Here is an 18,977-nt window from a genome sequence, read left to right as displayed (position 1 = left end):
TCCACTGTCCCTGCACACCGAAGGTGGTGTTGGGCAGTGGAAATCGCTACAGCACAAGCGGTTTGGTGGTTAATGGACCCTGCCTAACGCTATCCCTGCTTCTGACGAAGAGGCAGCAACCTCTCCCTAAGCTCAGATCAGCAGCAGTAACATGGCGGTCGGCGGGAACGCCCCTTTATAGCCCCTGTGACGCCGCAGACAGCAAGCCAATCACTGCAATGCCCTTCTCTAAGATGGTGGGGACCAGGACCTATGTCATCACGCTGCCCACACTCTGCGTTTACCTTCATTGGCTGAGAAATGGCGCTTTTCGCGTCATTGAAACGCGACTTTGGCGCGAAAGTCGCGTACCGCATGGCCGACCCCGCACAGGGGTCGGATCGGGTTTCATGAAACCCGACTTTGCCAAAAGTCGGCGACTTTTGAAAATGAACGACCCGTTTCGCTCAACCCTAGCGGCGGGTGCTGCAAAAATTTCAGGCTAATAAACCTGATCGTTGCCCAGCGGAGAAACTGTTTGTCCCTGATAGGTGGACGAATAGAGTTATCTCTGAACTTCATTGTTCGGTGTTGGCTGGTCATCCTGGAATCTTTGGTACCAGAGAGTTAGTGGCTAGATCCTTTTGGTGGCCCTCTCTGTCGCGGGATGTGCATACTTTTGTGCAGTCCTGTGGGATTTGTGCTCGGGCTAAGCCCTGCTGTTCTCGTGCCAGTGGGTTGCTTTTGCCCTTGCCGGTCCCGAAGAGGCCTTGGACACATATCTCTATGGATTTTATTTCTGACCTTCCCGTTTCTCAAAAGATGTCAGTCATTTGGGTGGTCTGTGATCGCTTTTCTAAGATGGTCCATCTGGTACCCTTGTCTAAATTGCCTTCCTCCTCTGATTTGGTGCCTTTGTTCTTCCAGCATGTGGTTCGTTTGCATGGCATTCCAGAGAATATTGTTTCTGACAGAGGTTCCCAGTTTGTTTCGAGGTTTTGGCGAGCCTTTTGTGGTAGGATGGGCATTGACTTGTCTTTTTCCTCGGCTTTCCATCCTCAGACTAATGGCCAGACCGAGCGAGCCAATCAGACCTTGGAAACATATCTGAGGTGCTTTGTTTCTGCTGATCAGGATGACTAGGTGTCCTTTTTGCCTTTGGCTGAGTTCGCCCTTAATAATCGGGCCAGCTCGGCTACCTTGGTTTCACCGTTTTTCTGCAATTCTGGGTTCCATCCTCGTTTCTCTTCTGGACAGGTTGAGTCTTCGGACTGTCCTGGTGTGGATACTGTGGTGGACAGGTTGCAGCAGATTTGGACTCAGGTAGTGGACAATTTGACCTTGTCCCAGGAGAAGGCTCAACTTTTCGCTAATCGCAGACGCCGTGTGGGTCCCCGACTTCGTGTTGGGGATCTGGTTTGGTTATCTTCTCGTCATATTCCTATGAAGGTTTCCTCTCCTAAGTTTAAACCTCGTTTTATTGGTCCGTATAGGATTTCTAAGGTTCTTAATCCTGTGTCTTTTCGTCTGACCCTTCCAGATTCTTTTTTTATACATAACGTATTCCATGGGTCGTTGTTGCGGAGATACGTGGCGCCTATGGTTCCATCTGTTGAGCCTCCTGCCCCGGTTTTGGTGGAGGGGGAATTGGAGTATGTTGTGGAGAAGATTTTGGATTCTCGTGTTTCAAGACGGAAACTCCAGTATCTGGTTAAATGGAAGGGTTATGCTCAGGAAGATAATTCCTGGGTTTTTGCCTCTGATGTCCATGCTCCCGATCTTGTTCGTGCCTTTCATGTGGCTCATCCTGGTCGGCCTGGGGGCTCTGGTGAGGGTTCGGTGACCCCTCCTCAAGGGGGGGGGGGTACTGTTGTGAATTCTGTGGCAGAGTTCACTCCTGTGGTCACAAGTGGTACTTCGGCTGATTCTCTCTGGGATCTTCCGTTTGTGGAGGAAAGTGGTACTGCAGCTTCTGAGTTTCCTCCCTCTGGTGATCTGGTGAGCTCGTTAGCTTCTTCTCTACTTAACTCCACCTGATGCTTTGATCCATGCTTCCTGTCAATGTTCCAGTGTAGGACTTGTTTTTTCCCTGGATTGTTCCTGTGGCCTGCTGCTCTGCAAAGCTAAGTTTTGCTAATGTTATTTTGTTGCTATTTTTTCAGTCCAGCTTGCTTTATTGGTTTTTCTTGCCTGCTGGAAGCTCTGAGACGCAGAGGGACCACCTCCGTACCGTTAGTCGGTGCGGAGGGTCTTTTTGTCCCCTCTGCGTGGTTATTTATAGGTTTTTGTGCTGACCGCAAAGTTATCTTCCCTATCCTCGTTCTGTTCAGCTAGTCGGGCCTCACTTTGCTAAATCTGTTTCATCTCTATGTTTGTGTTTTCATCTTACTCACAGTCATTATATGTGGGGGGCTGCCTTTTCCTTTGGGGAATTTCTCTGAGGCAAGGTAGGCTTATTTTTCTATCTTCAGGACTAGCTAGTTTCTCAGGCTGTGACGAGGCGCCTAGGTTCTGGTCAGGAGCGCTCCACGGCTACCTTTAGTGTGGTTTGATAGGCTTAGGGATTGCGGTCTGCAGAGTTCCCACGTCTCAGAGCTCGTTCTATTATTTTGGGTTATTGTCAGATCACTGTATGTGCTCTGACCTCCATGTCCATTGTGATTCTGAATTGCCTTTCATAACAGATGACATAACTAAAGAAGCCACAAAGCACTGTATCACAGGTCAGATGACCCACAGCGGCATCTGGAAACAGGAACACTTTGGTGCGCTTCTGGAAAGTTCTTCCATATATCTTTATGACAATTTGGGATTTATGGAAAACCCATTCAATGCAGCCCATATTTTCCATGAGATTTAATAAACAATGTTTTACCGAAGAGTTTTTGTATGAAAGCTGTAACGGGGTCTACCAAGCTGGGGTACCTCTTTCAGTACCACCCCGTGTTTCAGGAAGTCCACTCTGCTTTGACTGGAGTCTGAATGAAGGACGCTAGCTGGAATTACTTGGTTACATGGGCGCATATAAAAGATCACTGCTTCTCCATGTATTTCCAGTCTGACAACACTTTACTCACAGGACACAGAATATATCACACAGATAGAGGGCAGGCCAATAGAAAAGCGGCAGGCCAGACATACATTACAATAGCTGCAGGTGGCCGGAGCCTGACGATATTTACTGTAGGAATTACAAAGGTGGGGGGCGGACAAAAGGGGAATATCGTGTCCCCTCTGCCCAGGGGCGCAGCCTGTGGGCTGATGCATTAGGGACATGCATCTCACATGGAACCTATTATACATACATATAACTGCACAACATATTCTGGGTGCTGAGTGGTTCCGTAACACGTAACAAAAGCATTTTAGCTATCATTTTTCTAGGGCTGCCCTTTTCATTTCAGAACACAGCAGCAGACAGGTGAATTTACTAAATAGCATTAAAGGGGCTGTCTATGACTGGAAGCCCCCTGCTTGATCACTTCTGTGCCCCATATAAAATAAAAACAATCTTTACGCACCTTCCACAATGGCGCCGTTCCTGTACTGTTAGCACTGCAATTCTCAGCAGGTCATGTAAAATTTTAGGTCATGTGACCCCTGATTGGCAGCAGCCTTTATGAGGCCCCTTCATATTTCCATTTTTTATGTCCATTTTTTATGTCTGTATCTGGCGTGTTTTTTAAGGACTGCAAATATTCAATGGTTGTGCATACATGTCAGGTGTGAAAAACCCGCAAACATGCTGCACAAGTGTACACTGATGACATCAGTGTGTCATCAGTGTGACACGCACCAGCGTCTGGGAAAAAGCAATACAGTTCGCACTGTTCCCAGGCGCCGGGTGCTGAATCCAATTCTCATCTTCCTCACCTGGTCTCCCTGTGATCGACGAGACCAGTCGAGTCCGATGATAGTTGTAGTCAGCAGCCGCTGTCTGTGTATCGTGCGTCACTGATGTGACTGCTCACCAAAACATCTGGATCATTGTGGGACATGCCCATTATTGGATTATCCACATAAAGTATAAGGGTATGTTCCCACGGTCAGTAAAAGCTGCAGATTGGGTGCTGCGTACATTCGCAGCGTCCAACCCGCAGCGTCCAGATGTTACAGCATAGTGGATGGGATTTCAAGGAATCCAATCTCCTCTATGCGTGTGCCTGCGCCCGCAGCTTCCCTGCTGAGACGGACATGCAACGCCCAGTCTCCGCAAGATAAATATCACTCGTCCAATGTGTTGGGCGCAGTGATTCTGCACAGTTCAATGAACACATGCGGAATCACCTGCGTTAAAAAGCCGGCAGCGCTTTGGACGGAGTGGACATATGCTGCGTTCAAAGCGCTGCTGATTACTGACCGTGGGGATTTAGCCTAAGTTTGCTTTTTTATTTTTATTTTTGTGGAATAAATGGGTAGAAGAGGGTCGAGTAGTTTTTATTTCAGATAAAGGAATCTATGTGTTTATTTCTATTAAACTACTTTGCTCTGTGTGTGTTTTTATTACATTTGACTATGGGTTTGGAAATGGGGGTGTCTTATAGACTCCCCTCCATTAATAACCCTTGGGCTTGATGTCAGTGGCCATAAAACAGCTGACATCAACCCATTACCCCACTTGCCCCCGCACCAGGCCAAGTGGGAAGAGTGGAGGCTAAGTGCCAGAATTGGCGCATCTAATGAATACGCAATTTCTGGGGCACATTAGTGCTGATGGTCTTGGTATGGAAGGGGGACAATACCCATGGACTCTTCCTAGGCCTTTAATATCAGCGCTCAGCTGCCTGCATAGCCTTTGCTGGTAAGTAAATATAGGGGGTCCCCACGTCATTTTTTGGGAGGGTCTTCCCTATTATAACTAGTAAAGGCTAAGCAAACAGCTATGGAGCTGATATTGATAGCCTGGGAACCTTTATTGCTATAGGCGTCTTCCAGAATATTAATATCAGCCGCCAGCCGTTGGCTGTTTCTTAAGCTGGTTATAAAAATAAGCTGATTTTTTTATTTCTTTCTTTATTTAAAAAAATAAATACAAGTACAGAAAAATAAGATTTCAAAACATTGATTACAAATGACACTGACATATTTCTAATTATCCATCTATCTTTTTCCAGTACAGAAATCACCCTGACATGTGAAGAAGGCAGAAACTCTGAAGAGCTGCAGCCATTCAGCGTCCGCTCATTAGCTAAATAAAGCTGCTTTGTTTTTGATACTTCCTTTTATTTGACTTTGACAAAACTTTATTGATACAGTCGTGTGTGGATTACATGTATTTTTAGAGCGTTTCCGTAGCAGAAACACACTAATACGCTTATGCATTTTTAACCTGTAGATCTTCCACATCTAATACAATTCTGTGGAAAAAATGTGCACATAAACTCGGCAAGAGAAACTGACATGTTGCCGATTTCACATACGCACCGCAGCTCAGTTTACAAAATGTAAAAAACAGCACAGTGGGTGTGAGATTTCTATTAATCCCATCCACTTTGGTGGAACGGTAAAATGCTGCGTTTTCTGCTCAAAAACTCATCAAAAACTCATTGTGGCAACATAATCCAGTAGTACATTAATCAGAATGCATCTGCCCCCTGCTTTCTAAAATAAAGGGGCAGCCTCAAATAGGTATTCTTAAGATTTGTAAATGTATGACTAAAGAATGCTTTTAGCTATAAGGGCAATATATATTGAAGATTCCTGAGTAGCTGGATTACTAAGGATAGTGATGATGAACTAGGCAGAAGGCCAATGATGGACAGGTTTTACTACAGTAATTGCACATTAATTTCAAGGGCAGAGTGTAGGTGGCAGATTTATGGAAGGAGAATTCTCTTTTTTATTTCATAAATGATCATTTGATGAACAATCATTAAACATACATCCACATTATGATATGCCATTAACTTTTTACAAGTCTGAGACTGTGAAAGAAGAAAGGTGGAAGTATCCGGTAAAAGTGACAATATCAAAAATGCACTCAGAGGTCGAAATATAACCGTACGAGACAACTGGGAACCATGCAATAAATCCTGCTTCACATGTAGGACAATTCCACTTTTAATTTGCAGTCACATTGGGAGATCTTTGAGAGCTAAAAAATTAGGAAACTGATGTATGCCCTAATGTAAGTTGGAAAAGCATTGTTAGAAGACTGTGAAAAGCAAGAAAATAAAAAATGTACCAGCAGACCATATACCGGAAATCAATTAAGTAGCTTCTTATTGCCCAGCGGCTGATACATGGTTCTCCATTTACAAGAACGAGTGTAATATACTGCAAAAAAAAAAAAATGAATGAGGGGTAAGTTCACACAATGAGATAGTGTTGAGGGTGTTTGACATGACTTTCCAAAATCAAAGTAAAATTGGTACATTTTTGCCTAGGTTTTGGAAAATAAAAGAATACATACTGTGATCATACCCTTAACCCCTTCACCCCCAAGCCTGCTTTCACCTTTATGACAAGGCCAAATCTGACAAGTGTCACTTTATTTTGTAATAACTCTGGAACGCTTCAACGAATCCCACCGATTCTGAAAGAGCAGAGCAAGGGTTAACAGGTTCTTTATGTATAGGAACAGTAGTGGTACAGTAATGGTACAAGCAGGGGGGTAAAGGCTGTGATTGGAGAATGGGGGAAAGTCAAAATGCACAAGAATGTAACAGGTTAACTTATCAGTCTCTGTGCGCTAGAGGAAGGTGGCTGGAAGATCCCTCGGCGGCGCCTCAGGCGGCATGAGATGTCTCCGATCTGGTCCCTCAGATGAGCGATGCACTTTCTCCTTCCAACGACGAATCCTCCGGGTTCTTTGGCACGCAATCTCCTGATCCGTGCGCACGGTGGGGAGGAGGTGATGGTCGGCGGCACAGAAGTAGAAGCAGACAATTCAGTGAGCAAGGCTGCAGTAGGAACACACAGTCCAGCGGACACAGGCACGGGTTGGTCCTCAGCAGGCACCGCAAGGATGGGACTAAGCGGTGCCTCGGAGCAAAGGTTCGTACTCTATCATGTTTACTACCCAGGAGGCAGTCTCTCTGGGTTGAGGGTAGGACGTGTCAGCAGTCTGGCTAGCTGGGGGTATAGGCACAGCTAGCGGGCGTGGGTTCGTGAAGAGGGAGTTAACCATCTTACTACTCACTACTACTCCCCGCCAAATGTCCCGTTTTCCCGCTCAAACTGCTATTTATGTCCGATCCGCCCCCTTCAGTCAGGTGTTATGACCTGGTGGTTAGGAGCACCCGGAATGACCTGATAATTAAACCTCATACAGGACGAGCTCTGGGATGTGGGAGCTCTGCTGACCGCAAGCCCTAATCCTAACACACACACTAGAAATAGCCGTGGAGCGCTCCTGACCAGACCTAGGCGCCTCGTCACAGCCTAAGAACTATCACCACGCAGAGTGTGCAAAAAAAAAAAGACCTCCGCACCGACTCACGGTGCGGAGGGGCCACTCTGCATCCCAGAGCTTCCAGCTAGCAAGACAAAATCATGAAAACCAGCTGGACAAGAAAACAGAGAACAAAATAAGACTATAAGGAACTTAGCTTCTGCAGGAGAAGGCAGGTCACCAGAGAGATCCAGGAGCGAACTGAACGAATGCAAAAACATTGACAGCTGGCATGGAGTAACGATCTGAGAGGAGTTAAATAGAGCAGCCAACCAAAGGATAAACCATGTCACCTGTGTAAGGAACCTCAGAAGCAGCAGCTTCACTCATAGCCACCAGAGGGAGCCCATAGACAGAACTCGCCGAAGTACCATTCACGACCACAGGAGGGTGTTCGACAACAGAATTCACAACAGTCAGGTGCCCTGAACTGCTCCAGTCCACAATCTCTTCCCCCTGAAACACTGGTGAAAGCCTTGATGATTCCGGCCCAGATACGCTGGAGAGACCGTTAGCTTGGCTCTCCACCCTACAACTTCATGATAGTGATAACATTTCTTCAATATGACTTGTCTTTATTTGTAAAAAAAAAATCTGAAGTTTGTGTCACAGACTGATCCTTACTTAGCCATGTCGGCGTGCGCATGCGCCGTACGTAATGTCCGAGACTTGTAACAGCTGGTGCTCATGATATATATATATATCTTAGCTGACACACATATAGCCACGGCCCCGCGAAGAAGCCTACACGAAACGGGCATAGGGGCTGGTGGTCAAGAGATATCACGGTAACCGACATGGGTAAGGATCAGTCTGTGACCTTCTATTATATTGTCCACTACTTATAGGCACATTACATTATACAGCTAGGCCTGGTTGCCTTATGAACTTGATCCTGCCAGTCATTTACTGATGTTCTCCTGACTTATTATTTTATCCTGCGTCCTTCGCTTAAATTTACCTATAATATTTCTGTAATGACTGATTTTATAGATTACTCTGTGTGATTCACAATGTCTTTTTGTACTAATAAAATGATTTTTTTCTATATACTTTATGGCAGATTCTATGACTCCAATTTTTCATGAAGCAGCTGACGGTTAGACAGACTCTGTGCGTGACCCTGTCTGAGTTATACATGAGTTGAAAAATATAAAAGGAGAACTACCACGCTACAGACCTAAAAGACAGGCAGATGATTTGCAGAAATCGCAATTCGATCACTGGTAGAGAAGTGTGTGTGAGAGTTTGTCACTTAGGGTTCATACTCACTTGCGAGAAACTCAGATGAGTCTCGCACGTCAATACCCGGCACTGAACCCGGCACTCAGGAGCGGAGCGTGCGACAGCATGTATACCTATATGGCCGCACGCTCTGTTCTGACTGCCGGCAGCAGCGCCGGGTATTAACATGCGAGACTCATCTGAGTTTCTCGCAAGTGAGTATGAGCCCTTAGGGTATGTGCACACGTTGCGGATTCTCTGCAGATCCGCAGCGTTTTTTGAGGTGCAGAAATGCTGCAGATCCACAATTGATTTACAGTACAATGTAAATCAATGAGAAAAAAAAAATGCTGTGCACACTTTGCGGAAAATCCGCTGCGGAAACGCTGCGGTTTAAAAGAAGTAGCATGTCACTTCTTTTTTGTGAATCTGCAGCGTTTTTGTACCCATTCCATATTTTTCCCTTTTTTTTTTCTTCAATAAAGGTACATGCATAAGATCAGTAAATGCTGCAGGCTGGATGCTGCATACATCCGCAGCGTCCAGATGTTACAGAATAGTGGATGGGATTTCAAGAAATCCCATGTCCACTATGTGTCCATAGATGCCTGCAGATCACCAGCAGAGATGAACATGTAGAGCGTCTTACCAGACCGCAGTATGTCACTCGTGCAATGTATTGGACGGGGTGAATCCGCACAGTTCAATAAACACAATCGGATTCACCTGCGTTCAATAGCCGGCATCGCTTTGGACGCAGTGGACGTGCGCTGCATCCAAAGCACTGTCAATTCCTGATCATGTGCACATACCATTAGTTGCTCTATGGGGTTTTCACTTTGACAGCTCGGAGCGCTTATAAAGCATAGCAATGCACGAGCATTGCCATGCTTTGTAAACTGTCAGTGCTGCACTGACACACAATCTTAATACACAATGCTCTGAGCACGGTGTAACAAGTTTGCCTACTCTGGTGACCCCGATGTCATCAAGATGATGGCAACCATCGTCCCCTTGTGATAATATCGCGAGGGTGCCGATCGAATGGCAGAGGGGGCCTTCTAAATGCTGCAATTGATATCAATTGCAGCATTTAGGGGGTTAAATTGCTGCAAGCAGTGCGGCACTGCTTCTGGCAGTGAGTGCCAGGTGTCAGCCATCATACCAGTTGAACATCCGGTGGCAATCGCCCACGCATGACCTTTAAGTTTGGCGATCCCCATGACGTATATATACTTCATTGGTCAGAAACACCACAATATAAAACGCAAGTCAGTTAAACTTCTGGAATATCAATCTTACATTATATATATTATAGTATAGTATTATATTCTAGTAGAAGTGATTGCGAATCAACTTCACCTACCAAAGCAGGTGAATATCTTACACACACGTGATAGCCAACGGTATCTTGACTGCTGGGCTCAGGATTAAAATGGGACTGCAGACAGCGTGCACACGGCGTACTGTGAGGATTCTTCAGTGTCAGGGGCGGCAGGAGCACAAGATTGTGATTTGTATAAATGATGCGGTCACGTGCAGACTAGACATGCATGGAGTGAGGCAGGCATGTCTGGTCGGACTGTGGCCAGAAGTATGCAACTCGCAAACTTGCGGCCAGATGACCACCCGCTCCAGAGGATTCACAAGTCTGCGGTCACGTACTGACAAGATGCGACGAGTTCATTCGGCGGCGTGGGCCTCTAATGCCTTCGGCACATCTTATTCCTGCACGCATTTCATGAACATCGGCGTACAAAGCCCCAGCCCCCTTCTCATGCCTCATGATTTGCCCCATGAAATTAAAAACATCTTTACGCCATGCCCCACACTGCCTCAGCTCCCAGACCCCCATCTCACGCCGAATCTGGGGTGAGACTAACAAACGGTGCACATTTTTTGCGTCTTTTCATTTTTTGGGGGGGAAACATTTGGCCCCGATTCAGCATATAGTTTTTTTTAAGTACTGTATTTTTTTGTCTTGTGGCAATAGTTGCCAGTTTTTGCTCCAGATTCCTAAAAATGGTGCCCGCGATTCATTAGCTTGGCGCAAAGTAAAAAAAAAAGAAAGGACTTTGTTCCAGTCTCGGATTTTCTGACTTTTGGAGAAAAAACTCCCCCAAAAATGCTCCAATTTGATGGCGAACTTAAAAACGTACAAGGGGGGATTGGAGAAGGGTTGCGCCAAATTTGGCAACTTTTATGACAGTCGCAATTGACGAATCAGGAGAAAGCGTCCGGAATCGCTAAACTGCGCCCGGATAGCGGGGAACCAACGTTGATATGCGCCTGCTCGCCTGTAGCAGCAGCCCTGGGGGTCCGCAGCAGCCCTGGGGGTCCCCGCAGCAGCCCTGGGGGTCCGCACAGCCCTGGGGGTCCGCAGCAGCCCTGGGGGTCCCCGCAGCAGCCCTGGGGGTCCGCAGCAGCCCTGGGGGTCCGCAGCAGCCCTGGGGGTCCCCGCAGCAGCCCTGGGGGTCCCCGCAGCAGCCCTGGGGGTCCGCAGCAGCCCTGGGGGTCCGCACAGCCCTGGGGGTCCGCAGCAGCCCTGGGGGTCCCCGCAGCAGCCCTGGGGTCCCCGCAGCAGCCCTGGGGGTCCGCACTCCTGTCACAGTACACACGCCCCCTGTGCCTGGCAGCAGTAACAGCCGCCGCCACGTTACTCCTCGGGAGCTGTTCAGCCTCCCGTGTATCTGGGTACTGCCGCTTTAAACAGCTGGAGAAAGCGGCGGGGCGTGATGACGTCACGGCTGCAGCTGGCTGGCCACGTACGAGCAGACGGAGCAGGAGGCTACAGTCAGTGTTCTTATGTTCTATGAGGGCGCAGCGAGGAGCAGGGCAGAGACCGGAGGGTGAGTGTGGCCGGTGCGCTCCGTGCCCCTCCGGGGAATGCTGACACGTGCCGGCGCCATTGTCCGCCGCAGCCTCACCATGAACTTTGCTCTGGACTGTGCCCTGTGTAGCTGGCACTGTACCCGCCGTGCTCATCCTTGTCTCTGTTATACAGGAATGGGCCCGTTACATGAAGCATAACGGTGTATCACGTGTGCTCCCTCTCTGTGATGGATAGGGGATACCCCCCAATCTTTAGCGCCCATGGTGTGACTCCATCCATGTATATGGGCGAGCGCAGCGCTCCTCTATTTCTAGCAGTCCTATAAGAGTGAATGGAGCGGCTGATCAGCCTCTGCACAGGGGGCTTTTCAGTGCCCCAGTTCTCGGGATCAGTGGGTGGGGGCCCCAGCGATCAGGAAGTCCACACTTATGGGGTGGTCCGGTCTTGAGCGACGTGTTTGCAGTCACTGACCGCAGACTTGTGACTCGTCATATAGTGCGCACTGTGAGCGTTCTCCGGTGTCAGCCCTGGGAACGGCGGTCATGTGACTGAAGGGTACTCCCGGCCACATTCTGGCTAGGTGGGCACGGCCTCGCCCCATGCAGGTGTATTGGATAACACTGAACAGTCTAGTCGATTGTGGCTGGAAGTGCGCATATCGCTTATTTGTGGTCATGTGGCCGGCACTGTTACCGGAGAACCCTCCTGCACTCGGTGTGACTGCAAACTACTTCAAGACCAGACAACCCCTCTACGACCTATGACGTATAGGTACGTCATAGGTCGCCTCCCTCGCTTTGATGTGGGCTCTGGTTTCAGGCACTTGACAGCTGATCTGTACAGCTCTGATGTGCCCTTAACAGCCGCGGGTGGATCACGATTAACTTGGTTATTGCCGCTGTCAGTCACTAACAGCGGCATTTAACTTGCGTTTAAGGGAATCTCATCACAAACACCATCCTCTTTTTCAAAAGACTGACCGTCACATCCAAACATAGACTAAGTGTGAACAGGTGCTGAACCTAGAGTCGCCAACTCATATATAGTCAAGTAAATAAGGCAGCACACTGCAGCGCTAAAATATGCAAACATGAAACACGCAAATTGAACTGCATTACTGCACTAGAAATATGAAAAATGGAGCGTTTAGCGCATAAAAATGGCCAATTTTATGTGTACCTGGTAGCCCCTTTACGGCATCTCTCTTATACCAGGTCCTACACTTGCCTTAGGTCCAATACCCCTCCACAGAGAGAGAGAATTTTAGTCTAGGAAGAGGTTTCACATGCACCCATTCAGATGGAGACGTTTATTCTCAGCGAGGTAAGGCAAGTGTAGGACCTGGTATAAGAGAGATGCCGTAAAGTGGCTACCAGGTACACATAAAATTGGCCATTTTTATGCGCTAAACGCTCTCATTTTTCATATTTCTAGTGCAGTAATGCAGTTCAATTTGCGTGTTTCATGTTTGCATATTTTAGTGCTGCAGTGTGCTGCCTTATTTACTTAAATACCATCCTCTGGCGCCCCTGTCACATGATCGCGGTGTGCCGAAGGATTGGCATGACAGCCAGGGGTCAGCAGAAGACCCCGTGCCTGTCGCTGCAGATCTGCTGTGGACAATGGCTTCCTGTGTGCACTGTGTGATCGGTTAGTGATTGTTCAGTGTGCATCATAAATAATCTATTATACCACCAGCAAACAAGTTGCTGATCGCTGGTCTTCTAGTGCCTCAGGTGGTCAACTGTAAGCAGACCCTTACTCAGATGCAGCCATACACATTTAGCCCACCTGGGCTATTGCAGTCATTCAGCCCGGCCATTCATGTTCAGTGGTCAGGAAAGTCATTCAGGGACGAAAACTTTAAACACTGCAGACTTCTTACCAGACGATGGCGCTCTATCATCAGTAGTTTGTCACTCACAGATGAACCCCACCATTCTCATCATAATGGGGGTCTTGATTGCCTTAACCCATTTGATCATAGTCATCTATGTTATTAATAGGGCTAAATATATTTAGTGGGAAAACCCATCTCAGTGTTGACTAATGGAATGGAGCCGGTGCCCGTACAGTCAGACCTTTTACCTGTACCATTGTAGCAGGACAGACGGTGTGCGTTGTTTCCACTGATCTATGTGTTTTCATCTTCTGTTTTCTAGAACTGGTGTAGAAACTCTTCCACCATGCACCATAAACTGCTTAAGAGTGCCCATTACATAGAACTGGGCAGTTACCAGTACTGGCCAGTCCTGCTCCCCAGGGGAATCCGACTTTACACCTATGAACAGATCCCCATCTTCCTGAAAGACAATCCGTACATTACTGATGGCTACAGGGCATATCTTCCGTCCCGTCTGTGTCTGAAGAGGTCAGATAAGTATTGCCTGCTTTTAATGGGGCGGTTACTTACTACTGTTAGGGTATGTGCACACGCTGCAGATTTTGCTGTGGATCCGCAGCAGTTTACCATGCGTTTACAGTTCAATGTAAACCTATGGTAAATGCAATCCGCAGTGCACATGCTGCATGTCAATTCTTTGTACGGAATCCGCAGCGGTTTTACACCTGCTCCATAATAGAAAGCCGCAGCGGAATCCAAAAAACAAAAACCGCGGTAAATCTGCGATAAATCCGCAGGAAAACAGTGTTTTTGCACTGCGGATTTCTCAAATCCGCTGCGGAAAATTCCGCAGTGGACCATTTCTACGTGTGCACATAGCCTTATTGTGCCATGACGTGGTGAAACGCTGTAATGGGGAATCTCACCAGCAAAGTTTCCCTTTAATTTTCTTATCATCTGGTTTTTGCCACCTAATCTGAGAGCAGCATAATGTAGAGACAGAGACCCTGTTCCATCAATGTGTCACTGGGCTGCTTAGTGTAAGTATTTTGTTTTGTTTTATAAAATCACTGTTTTATCAGCAGGAGATTTCCACTAGAAGACTAGCAAACTTGCTGCCATGTAGTCCAACCAGACCTCCACCACTGATCGGCAGCTTTCTGCCTATGCACAGTGTACACACAAAGCTGCCAATCAGTGGTGTGGGTGAGGTTATACAGAGCTCAGCATTCAGAAACCTTGTAGATCTGTGGCAGATAAAACAGTGATGTTATCAAAGTTGCAGCAATGCAGCCCAGTAAGGCTACTTTCACACTTGTGTCGGTGCGGGGCCGTCGCAAACCGTTGGCCCGACGTACCGACGGACGTTGTGCTAAATTTAGCACAACGTGGGCAGCGGATGCAGTTTTACAACGCATTTGCTGCCCATTGTGATGAGCGGGGAGGAGGGGGTTGAGTTCCGGCCGCGCATGCGTTTTTGTGCGTCGCGTCCGCCAAAACACGACGGATCTGTCGCACGATGGATGCGACGTGTGCCCATCCGTCGCGATCCGTCGCTAATACGAGTCTATGGGCAAAAAACGCATCCTGCGGGCACATTTGCTGACGGATTGCGACGGAGCCCAGAAGACGGAAGTGTGAAAGTAGCCTAAGTGATGCAGAACTGGATTTGGGGTCTCTGAGAGGTTCAGGCAAGAATTCCAAACTGGCCATCATAGTGAGCTCACTGACGGATTCAGGTAGCTCTCTCTGCACCCAGCAGCAGATAGTGCTACATAGCAGCTATTGAAGGCAAACATTTTTACCAAAAACCCAATTGTAAATGATTTGCGTGTATTTAAATGGGTTGTCACATGAACAAAGTACATTTTAATTAATTTCAGAATACAAATAAACTCCACAATTGGATGTTTCACATGTTCCTGTGCTGAGATAATCTTCTATTTGGGCCCCTCCGTAATGGCTGTGTCTGACTGTGATGATACCACAGCTCCTAGGCAGGGGAGGAAGCAAACGAGTATACAGATAGGACAGTATAGGATCACAGCTGATTCTTTCTGTGAGGTTAAACAAGTTTTTAAACAGGAAAATACTTTACCACACAGAAAGCGGCAGCTGTGATCCCGTACTGTCTTGTCTGTATACTCTTTTGTTTCCTCCCCTGCCCAGGAGCTGTGGTATGATCAGGCCATGTTCCTGTACGGTCAGACACAGACATTACACAGTACACAGCAGGGGCATACTTATAAGATTATCTCAGCACAGGAAACTTATTGTGAAACTTATTTTTATTCCAAGATCTACTGATTAAAGTTTACTTTTGTTTGTGGGATAACCCCTTTAAGTAAGGAAAAAGGATCCCAAACATGGACAATCCCTTTAGTCTGCTAGCTTGCTGCAATAACATAACATGCAGACTCATTATGTCTCTTAGGGCCCGCTCATACAAACATATATTTTCTCTCACTCATTTTTGATCAGAGTGTCAGTTTACAGTGATCCAATTGTCTCGCATGAAAGAATCATGTCGCAGGTGTAGAGAGGATGGAGAAATTAAAGGGCCTCTGTCACCCCCTCCAGCCGTTAGAAACTAAAAGAGCCACCTTGTGCAGCAGTAATGCTGCATTCTGACAAGGTGGCTCTTTTAGTTATTGGTGCAGTCAAAGCAGAAATAAAGCGTTTTATAATTTCCCAAAAATACCTGTCTTTAGTCGTGGAGGCAGGTCTTAACCCCCCTGCTGCACACGCCACATTGCCGTCACTCAAGGCTTCTTCGGCGCCGGACGCCACCCCCTCCGCGCTGTTTTCAAGTCAAATCTGGCGCCTGCGCTGTTTGTTCTGCCTAGGGCAGGCGCAGTGAGCGCTGCCGTCTGACCTCAGATGCCGTCTCGCAGACTGCACCTGTGCGGCCACTCAGCTTGTGAATCCCAGCCCCGCAGTGTGCATAAAAAAAAAAAACGGATATCCTGCAGTTTTACAAAGATAAGAAGTATGCCTTATGAAAAAATCTGATTATTCACCATATTGAAAGGAATTTATTAAAACAAATTTATTAAAACTGGTGCAAAAGAAGACATTTCCACACACAACTCCTTATTTTTCTTTCCATTAATTTAGGTAAATCATACATATTATGTAAATAGTATTTTTTTTTTTTTTTTTTAAAGGGGACCTGTCAGCAGGTTTTGAGACCCTAAACTAAGGTCATCTATGTACACTGCAAGGTCACTTTCTTTTGAATTAGAAGTCTGTTTCTCTGTTTTAGGGAAATCCACCAGCAAATTTGTGTGCAAATGAGCCATCAGTGCAGGGGCTGGGACAGCATTTAATGCTCTCTGACCTCCTGTCAGTAAATGACATGTCCCTCTTCTCTATGACCTTCTCCCCACACAAGCACTGTAGTCCAGGGGGCGGTGCATGCGTAGATTTGTAGTCCTGGTCTGGATTATCAGGACCACCATGGGAATGACAGCTCTTGTGAGATATTGCAGGAAGGAGAAGGTCACGGAGACGAGTGCATGTCATTCACTGGCAGAGGCCAGCAGCAATGGAGAAGGAGGGAGAGAAAAACTCACCCATGGATTATCCAAAACGGAGACACAGATTTCTAAAACAAAGGTATGGCCATAATCAGCATTACAGGGACTTCACATTGATGACATTAGTTTGGGGTCTAAAAACCTGCTGACAGGTTCCCTTTAAATCCCTTATGTTACAGCAAACCATAGGACTCCTGCAATACAATTCATAACTGCACAAAATGCTGCGCTTATGAGGGCAGGGGAGTTTACGTCATGTAATATTGTGTGTACTAGTATTTCACAAATGTGTCTAATAGGCTAACATTGGGATCTTTCTGCAGCCTCTTCATTTTATCCAATGAGACTGTCAACATTTGGAGCCATTTGTTGGGTTTTTTGCTCTTCTTCACTCTGGGTGTTTATGACATGATGTCAGTTCTGCCATCAGTGAATGCTTCCAGGGAAGACTTTGTGATCTGTTCCATTTGCCTGTTTTGTTTCCAGGTAAGCACTTATTTGCTTTTAAGTTTTTAAAGGAGCCCATACCTACGTGATCACTGCAATTCCTCTTGCTCTGTATCTCAGGGATGATGATTCACTGTGTAGTGGCAAAACAAAGTTCAGCAGTGGATAGAGAGCCTAAATGAAGAGCCATAGGTTTAGTAAAGTGGAAGCCACAGTTCCAGAGGAAAACGGTCCTATGTGGTTACCATGTAGTGGGCACCTATCAGTTACATGGCTTGTTTTGTGATTCGAGTAGACACCACTCTATCCATTACACAGTACTAGCTCGGATAACATCGACTCGATCATAGTAGGCGAGCATGCCAAAGATTCCTAAGTATGCTCAGAAAACACCCTAACCAGGCACGTGCACTCAACAATACACAGCACTTTTCAAAACCAAGACCAATATCTATTTATTGGTCTCCTGTACAGTTCAGGTTGGGAAACGTAAGGATCAGAAAGTTAGAACTCAGTGGCCCTGGCTGTTCCGCTATCAGTTAAGCCAAGCTCCTGGTGGTGATTGTGCAGGCACAGCTCCATATAATCTCCATGACGTACTGGTACGTCCATTTGTGGGGACATACCTGAAAAGCTGACATACCAATATGTCCTACGTTGGGAAGGTTGTTAAATAGCCCAAACTGGCTAATACGTGGCTTCTCTAAATTCTACGCAAAATGTCAGTTTTAATGACTACTGCAGTCTCAGGATTATTCAAACCCTTCAAGACAGGCGTCTTTAGTAATTAGTAAAGCACATTTGGGTGTTATGACCTGCTGCAAATGACACATAGCCAGGCACCAGTTTCCGGCAGTGTTCCTGAGAAACCATGGCATAATTGCTGTTATTTTGCAATCCAGATGCATATGTCAGTCGCCAAATGTTTGTTTCCTGGAATAGCAAACAGATCTAAGCACGATTATAGATTCATATAATTGGGAAATTTAAATTTAATGCTGATGCTGCTCAAAAAGAAGTTAAAGGCGTACACCCGTTTCCAAGATCCTATCCCAATATGTAGTAGGTGTGATTATATTAGCAAATGCCTCCAACTAGGAATGTATAGTTTTTCTGATTTGCTATGTCGCTTTCCTTATGTGCAGGCATTGCAGGACCTTAGGTATCCATGGTTATGACTAATAGCAACTAGCTAACTAACTCACTATATCAGTGGTCGTAACCATGGATACCGAAGGTCCTGCAATGCCTGCACATGAGGAAAGCGAATTATTATTATTATTATTAATAATAATAATAATAATAATAATAATATTACACCTACCTACTACCTGTCACCGAAGAAGTGACTAGGTTCCTTTCTTCTTCTCGCCCTACAGCCTTCACCGGTGACCATATTCCTTCAAATCTCCTTCAATCCTTCTCCCCAATTGTCACTACCCACCTAACTAAAATATTTAACTTCTCTTTCTTCGGTATCTTTCACTATTCATTCAAACACTCCATCATAACCCCTTTACTTAAAAAGCCATCCCTGGACCAGAACTGCACTGCAAGCTACAGAACTGTCAGTAATCTTCCCTTTATCGACTCCTAGAACGCTTTGTCCACTCCTGTCTCATCTGCTAGCTCTCAGATAACTTCCTTCTCGACCCTTTACAATCTGGTTTCCACCCCTCACACTCTGCTGAAACTGCCATTGCTAAAGTCTCTGATGAC

General features: G+C 46.5%; 1 protein-coding gene across 1 annotated transcript in view; it reads left to right on the top strand.

Annotated features, from left to right (window-relative positions):
- The first annotated feature begins 11,339 nt into the window (after positions 1 to 11,339).
- PAQR3 (progestin and adipoQ receptor family member 3) overlaps positions 11,340 to 18,977 on the top strand; it is a 42,220-nt gene continuing 34,582 nt past the window's right edge. The window contains exons 1-3 of the mRNA XM_069742734.1: positions 11,340 to 11,445; positions 13,592 to 13,800; positions 17,135 to 17,297. Coding sequence (XP_069598835.1) covers positions 13,616 to 13,800; positions 17,135 to 17,297 — 348 coding nt within the window. The 5' untranslated portion in view covers positions 11,340 to 11,445; positions 13,592 to 13,615. The remainder of the gene's footprint in view (positions 11,446 to 13,591; positions 13,801 to 17,134; positions 17,298 to 18,977) is intronic.

This window comes from Ranitomeya imitator, chromosome 1 (assembly GCF_032444005.1).
Source record: "Ranitomeya imitator isolate aRanImi1 chromosome 1, aRanImi1.pri, whole genome shotgun sequence".
Classification (NCBI taxonomy): Eukaryota; Metazoa; Chordata; class Amphibia; order Anura; family Dendrobatidae; genus Ranitomeya; species Ranitomeya imitator.
The sequence above is the reverse complement of the archived record's forward strand: the minus strand, read 5'-3'. Positions and strand labels throughout refer to the sequence as shown.